This window comes from Arabidopsis lyrata (genome assembly GCF_000004255.2).
Source record: "Arabidopsis lyrata subsp. lyrata unplaced genomic scaffold ARALYscaffold_1, whole genome shotgun sequence".
Taxonomy (NCBI): Eukaryota; Viridiplantae; Streptophyta; class Magnoliopsida; order Brassicales; family Brassicaceae; genus Arabidopsis; species Arabidopsis lyrata.
In genome coordinates, this window is record NW_003302555.1 from 28,531,603 (window position 1) to 28,539,469 (window position 7,867).

General features: G+C 33.9%; 1 protein-coding gene across 1 annotated transcript; it reads left to right on the forward strand.

Annotated features, from left to right (window-relative positions):
• Nucleotides 1-1,512: 1,512 nt before the first annotated feature.
• On the forward strand, nt 1,513-7,435 carry LOC110224713 (probable LRR receptor-like serine/threonine-protein kinase At1g53430). The gene is made up of 23 exons (XM_021011470.1): nt 1,513-1,750; nt 2,581-2,758; nt 2,859-2,930; nt 3,027-3,095; nt 3,189-3,260; nt 3,337-3,408; nt 3,486-3,557; nt 3,634-3,705; nt 3,783-3,854; nt 3,936-4,010; nt 4,089-4,160; nt 4,245-4,316; nt 4,391-4,456; nt 4,539-4,598; nt 4,690-4,728; nt 4,817-4,866; nt 4,948-5,321; nt 5,397-5,595; nt 5,695-5,838; nt 5,931-6,052; nt 6,130-6,340; nt 6,421-6,658; nt 6,734-7,435. Exons 1-23 carry the CDS (start codon nt 1,645-1,647, stop codon nt 7,344-7,346), a joined length of 3,120 nt encoding a protein of 1,039 aa, XP_020867129.1. The 5' UTR covers nt 1,513-1,644; the 3' UTR covers nt 7,347-7,435.
• Nucleotides 7,436-7,867: the final 432 nt, after the last annotated feature.

The window sequence follows — 7,867 nt, forward strand, 5'->3', positions numbered from 1 at the left end:
TTACAGAGATCTTGTTTAATATATTTTTTAATTTCAATTAGAGTTTTATTTATATATATATAGTTATAAATATTCATATATTGTTTAATATAAATATAAATAAATGTTTTATCTAGTTTTTGTTTATGATTTCATAATTTTTAGTTTTATAGAGATATTTTATATAACTTTTATATATAATATCATTTTTATAATGTTTTATGTTATAAACTTCTAAACCGCCTAAAAAATCGACTAAACCTCGATTAGGCGTTCTAGGCGCTAAGCACTGGGTCACCACCCGCTTAGCGCCTAGCGCTTTCTTGAACAATGCTATTTACTACTCTCTCCGTATTAAATTAGTTGTCGTTTATGGTTTTTTTACACTTATTTAAAAAAAATTAAATTTTTAGTTTTACTCCTAATTAACGTATTATTTTATATAATATCATCAATTAATAAGCTAAAAGAATAAGGGTAAAATTGGAAAATCCATCAAAAATATACATTCAAAAACTAAAACGACAACTAATTTGAAACAAAATTCAACTTTTAAAACGACAACTAATTTAAAACGGAGGGAATAGTAAATATGTATTTCAAATATAATTAAATAGTGATTCTCTATTTTATTTACAGATTTATTGGATTTCAAATTTAAAATAAATATAAATGCTGCATATATTATACATGGGGCTTTTGCAAATGTCACTTTTTCAATGCCACTTTTCAATAATACCCCTTTTTAAAAATTTTATAAAAAATGCTCTTAAAAATATAAGATTTACTCAAATATGTATGTAATATTATTAAAACATACACAAACTACATTTATATGTATCTAAAATCTTATAAATACTTTATAAACACCATTTTTTTTTATTTTTTTTTTGGCAAAGTATACTTTATAAACACCTTATAAATGCATTTTAAATACCTTTAAAAACCTTTAAAATGTTTTGTAAAACCTTTGAAAAACCTTAAAAATTCTTTAAAATAACTTGTAGAACCTTTAAAAACACCTTATAAAACCTTATAAATACTTGGATCGAATCTTCAAGTAGTAGTTACAATCCATAAGTACCTTATAAACCTAATAAAACTTTATAAAAATTTCAGATTTAAAAAGGGTCATTTTTTAAAATGAACATCTAAAAGGGGCATTTTTGAAAAGAGGCACACCAAAAAAGGTATTTTTAACAATTTCCCTATACATTATTACATCATTGTTAAAAGTCGTAGATCTTGCTTGATTTAAATCACTATTTATTTAACGAATGCTAAAAGAAAACTAATATAAGTATTTAACTAAATTCACCAAATAATTTACTAAATTTATTTCTATGATTTAAAAATATTACTACTAATGAAGATTAGAAATCAGTCAGTGAACCCCACATAAATTATTCATTTCCGGCGGCTAGATATTAAAAATATATTTATGACATTTTTTTTCATTTTTTTAAATTTTATTTCAACATATGAGATTCTGTTAATTATATATATGTGTGTGAACACTTAAAAGCTTTTTCCCAACTGTTTCTTTAATCTTCCATTTTCTCTCTCAATCTCCCTCCCTCTCTCTTTCTCTCAATCTTCTGGTCTGGTCTCGTCTCTTTAAGAATTTAGAATCGGTTTTGGTTTATCCCGAGGAAAAAACGAGAGATGGGTTTCATCTTCTCGACCAAGGAAGTTGTGTATGTTCTTCTTCTCATCTTCATTTGCTTGGAAAATTTCGGATCAAATGCTCAACTGTTGCCAGATGATGAAGGTTCGTATTACTGTTTTTTAATCCACATTTCAATTAAATTTCTTCAGTTTCATTTTCAAGTCGTCAATTCTACTTTAGTTTCGAAGCAAAATAATTCGATGCTGTTTTACTAAAAAAACAAATCTTTAATTGAAAGAACGTTACTCTTTTGCAAATAATCGACATAACTATATTTTTGTTGTCCTTATTAAAAAATTTATGTTATTCTTGTTGTGGATTTTGTTGAATTTCAAATTCCACAAGAGATTATGAAATTGTCAAAAGGTTTTCAATTATTAACTTTTGGTATAAGCGTTATCTTCTCTCAAAAAAAGTCGCATTTCAAACCTAAGATGGAAAGAAAAAAAAACATTTTTTGGGGTCATATTTGACAAATAAAAAGCTTGAAAATATTGGATTTATTCAATTTTGTGGACCTAACTCAATAATTGAATGGTATTGGTCGTCGTAGCTGCACGATGCAAGAGTTAAAAAAAAATTAGGTACACATAAATATTAGTACTTGACTGAAAGAACATACACGTTTTTCATTGTTCATTTATACGCATTTAAATTTCATTTGTATTGAAATTCTGAATGACAATCAAACCGATCGGAGTATTTATCCTATAGTAGGTGTCAAGTTTGTAAATGGCTGATTAACTTTTAAGGATTTTTTTTTCTATTGTATACAAAGTTTACCCATTTGGATGTGTTAATAAACAACTAATTTTATTTCAATATGTGCAAGTTGGGTCAATGAGAGAGACGTTGAGATTGAGATCTTTTGCATTGGACTTTCCAACTTTATACGAAAGTTTGACTTCAAATGTTTGACCATTTTTGCATAGTTCAAACATTGCGAACGATCTTTAGAAAGCTTCAAAACCAAACAGTGAACATCGAAAGGACTTCTTGTTCGGACGGAAACTGGAACTTCGTTGGCAGCTCAGCACCCAACCCACCAAGCAGTAACATCACCTGCGACTGTACTTTTAATGCCAGCTCAGTCTGTCGTGTCACAAGCATGTTAGTAAACGAAACTTCTCATCTCTGTAACTTTCCGAACAAGAAACAGAGTTAGGGTTCTGAAAAACAACTTTCTTTACTTCTTGATTTTCATCAACAGACAGCTTAAAAGTTTCAGCTTGCCCGGCATTTTCCCGCCTGAGTTCGGAAACCTCACGCGTCTTCGAGAGATGTATGCACTTTCGTTCTTGACTGTCTGACAATGGATCATAGCAAAAATGTCTGAGACTTGGAACTTAAGCAATCTTTGTTTTGTTTTTCCTTACAGAGATCTTTCGCGGAACTTCCTCAATGGCACAATACCTGCGACATTGTCTCAAATTCCGCTTGAAATCTTGTAGTCATTCTCTGCAATACGTATATTCTTCTTTTTCTTGTGATGATAACAAAGTTGTACTAAATCTTCCTTTTTTGTTTCTGCAACTAACAGGTCTGTAACCGGAAACCGTCTCTCTGGACCATTTCCTCCTCAGCTTGGAGAGATTACTACGCTTACTGATGTGTAATGTCACATATCTAATCTTCTTTTCTTCAAACCAGAATTGACGAGATTCTAATATGTAAGTAACAAATTGCAGGAATTTGGAAACTAATTTATTCACAGGACAACTTCCTTCAAACCTAGGGAACTTGAGAAGCATGAAAAGATTGTAAGGTCCTTTATTACATACTCTGTTTTGTCTTATATATTGTTATTGCAGCTTTACTCAGTGATTTGGTCTTACAGGCTTCTTTCTGCAAACAACTTTACGGGTCAAATCCCTGAGTCCTTAAGCAATCTCAAGAACTTGACTGATTTGTAAGTAGAGATACAGTGAGATTTCAACAATGTTGTTCCTTGGAATGTTCATAAAAGCTTCATATGTTTCTTGCAGTCGGATTGATGGAAACTCTCTATCTGGGAAGATACCTGATTTTTTCGGAAACTGGACTCGGCTCGATAGGCTGTGAGTAACCATCATTTCTCAGATCACCTTTTCTCAAAAACACTGAGAGTTGTAGTGACCAAATTGTTAATCTGCAGAGACCTTCAAGGCACATCAATGGAAGGTCCAATTCCAGCTTCAATATCAAACTTGAAGAACTTGACTGAATTGTAAGTAAGAAAACAGTTTAACAATACTATTTTTGCATGCTCGTCCAAATTCTTGACCTTAAAAGTGCTCTGTTTTATCAGGAGGATAACAGATTTGCGTGGACAGGCGGCCTCTTCTTTTCCGGACCTGCGAAATATAATGAATATGGAACGATTGTAAGTTTACCAGTGACTCGAGTTATACACTATATATGTTTCATCAAACAATATTTAACAATCTGCTAACTTCACTAGGGTACTAAGAAATTGTTTGATAAGAGGACCTATCCCGGAATACATTGGTTCCATGAGTAAGCTAAAGACACTGTAAGTCAAAATCTCTTGCTAATTCTACTGCTTAAAGGCTAATGATTTGATCAAGATCTCACATTAAAGTATGTGTGTGTTCAGAGATTTAAGCTCAAACATGCTAACCGGTGTAATTCCAGACACATTTCGGAATCTCGATGCATTTAACTTTATGTAAGTTTCAAATTATCAGTATAGATGATATTAACCCGTTACTCGAAAAACTGATTGTTATTTTGCGGCTTTAGGTTTCTGAATAATAACTCATTGACTGGTACAGTTCCTCAGTTCATCATCAACAGTAAAGAAAATCTGTAAGCAAACTAACTAACTACCTCGAGGTTGAATATTCGGTATAACATTATCAGGGCATTAATTTTCTTGATCTGTTTTCAGTGATTTATCTGACAACAATTTCACTCAGCCACCTACTCTAAGCTGTAATCAGCTTGATGTGTAAGCATCCTTGTTATGTTATATCAGTGATGTTTCAACTTAACCTTGTCTATATGCTTTTCTTATCATCTTTATTGGTTAAAACTTTCAGAAACTTGATCTCCAGCTACCCGTCAGTAACCGATAACTCGTGAGTCTCCTTTTGTTTTCCCTCCTTTCGGTTCATAAAACCCGCAAGACCAGGATACTTACAATGGAAAAAATCTCTACTTGTGTAGTGTTCAATGGTGCTTGAGAGAGGATCTTCCATGTCCAGAAGATGCTAAACGTGAGTGTCCATCTTAAATATTCAAACTGTTCTAGAAAGAAAGCCTAACCATTTACATTTTTGATCCTCGGGTTCTCGCAGAGTCTTCCCTGTTCATCAATTGTGGAGGAAGCAGACTCAAGATTCAAAAAGACACTTATACAGATGACTTGAATAGTAGAGGACAATCAACATTTTCTTCTGTCTCTGAAAGATGGGGATACAGCAGTTCTGGAGTTTGGCTAGGCAATGAGAATGCCGGCTACTTAGCAACAGACGACAGATTTAACTTGATCAATGAATCAACTCCAGAGTATTACAAAACAGCCCGTCTCTCTCCACAGTCACTCAAGTACTATGGACTATGCATGAGAAGAGGAAGTTACAAAGTGCAGCTCCATTTTGCAGAGATAATGTTCTCAAATGACCAGACTTTTAATAGCTTAGGGCGGCGACTATTCGACATTTATGTCCAAGTGAGTTTTGCAGAACAAAGAAACAAAATTTCAGACTTCTTGGATAAGTATGTTAAATTTCAATATCTTCTGCAGGGGAATTTGTTGGAGAGGGACTTTAACATAGCAGAGAGAGCAGGTGGAGTTGGTAAACCATTCATACGGAAAATTGATGAAGTTCAAGTGAATGGAAGTACTCTGGAGATTCATTTGAAATGGACAGGAAAAGGAACAAACATAATACCAACACGAGGTGTTTACGGGCCTCTCATATCCGCTATAACAATCACACCGAGTGAGTTTTCTTTTCAATCTTTCTCCAACTGTTTAAAATAATTTTGGAGTGAGTAAATGAATGAATGTTCTTTCTCTGTTTCATTGCCTGTTGTTGTAGATTTCAAGGTTGATACCGGAAAACCATTGTCCAATGGAGCAGTTGCAGGCATTGTAATCGCAGCTTGTGCGGCTTTCGGGTTGCTGGTACTTGTAATCCTCAGGCTTACAGGTTACTTAGGTGGAAAAGAAGTGGATGAAAATGGTAAGATAGAAAACATCATCTTTTCAAGAAATGCTCTTGTCATTTTCAAGATCTGATTGTTTCTTTCAAATCTTACTTTTTGGTTTTATCAGAAGAGCTTCGGGGACTTGATTTGCAGACAGGATCGTTCACATTGAAACAAATCAAACGTGCTACTAATAACTTTGATCCAGAAAACAAGATTGGTGAAGGAGGATTTGGACCGGTTTATAAGGTGATGATTGCTTTGCTTTTACATCTTCACAAGTTCTGTGAGATTGGATTATAGTATTGATGGGTTTTGGTTATTAGGGTATTCTCGCTGATGGAATGACCATCGCGGTGAAACAGCTTTCATCGAAATCTAAGCAAGGAAACAGAGAATTTGTGACTGAGATCGGGATGATCTCTGCGTTGCAACACCCTAATCTTGTGAAGCTTTATGGTTGTTGCATCGAAGGGAAAGAGCTTTTGCTTGTGTATGAGTACTTAGAGAACAACAGTCTCGCTCGCGCACTCTTTGGTTAGTTTTTTATTCATCAGAGAAAGATAGAGAGAAGTTCTTGATCTCGAAGCTAAAGTCTCTTGTTGGTTATTTAACAGGCACAGAGAAACAGAGACTGCACTTGGATTGGTCAACAAGGAACAAGATATGCTTAGGGATTGCGAAAGGATTGGCTTATCTACACGAGGAATCAAGGCTGAAGATTGTTCATAGAGACATAAAAGCGACGAATGTGCTTCTTGATCTGTCTCTAAACGCTAAGATCTCGGATTTTGGTCTAGCTAAACTCAATGATGACGAGAATACACATATCAGCACAAGGATTGCAGGAACAATGTGAGTGTTCCTTATCTTTTCTAAAATTCTTAGAGAGCGGTTAACATGTACCGACTTAATAAATCATTGATGCAGAGGTTACATGGCTCCTGAGTATGCAATGAGAGGTTACCTAACAGACAAAGCAGATGTTTACAGCTTCGGTGTTGTCTGTTTAGAGATTGTTAGCGGAAAGAGCAACACAAACTACAGACCAAAAGAAGAGTTTGTTTACCTTCTTGATTGGGCATATGTCTTGCAAGAACAAGGGAGTCTTCTAGAACTCGTTGATCCGGATCTCGGTACAAGCTTTTCGAAGAAAGAAGCTATGAGGATGTTGAACATAGCTTTACTCTGCACGAACCCATCTCCGACATTGAGACCACCAATGTCATCTGTTGTAAGTATGCTAGAAGGAAAAATCAAAGTCCAACCACCACTGGTGAAACGTGAAGCTGATCCAAGTGGTTCAGCTGCAATGAGGTTTAAGGCCTTTGAGCTTTTGTCACAAGACAGCGAGTCACAAGTCTCGACATTTGCAAGAAACAGAGAGCAACACATAAGCTCATCATCAATGGACGGTCCTTGGGTTGATTCTTCCTTTTCTGAGCCTAGCAAAGATGTTAGCCTACAACAGCAAGAAGAAGGACGTTCATCTTCTTCGTCGAGGAATCTTTTAGATGATCTTACCGATGTGAAGATTGAGTAATGAATTGTATATCTTTCAGATTCTTTTATTCAATCTACTTAAACAACAATATATACCAACATACCAATCAAATTTCCCTTCTTCTTTTTTTTCTTGGTTTATACAATTTACTTGTTAGCAATAAGAGAATTCTTTTTAGGTTTTGTTGTTACCGCTGTGAAATTTCTATGTTGGGCAAAAGTTTTGGTTTCCAAAAATACCACAAACACTAAAATTAATTTTTAAGAGTTGAGAATTTTTAAATTTTAGGTTTGGCTTGACTATTTTAGTTAGATACTTATATGTAGATTATAATTTTTAGCAATGTTTAAGAAAGGGTTAGGTGGTAAGCGAGCGGTGACCCAGCACCTAGTGTTTAGAATGCAATCCGGCTTAGGCGATTTTAGGCGGTTTAAGCGTTTATAACATAACATATTATAAATATGATATTATAGATAAAATAAAACTATCTATTAGAAAAATAATAATCTTAAATCGTAAACAAAAATTAGACAAAAACATTTATTTAATTTATATCAAAC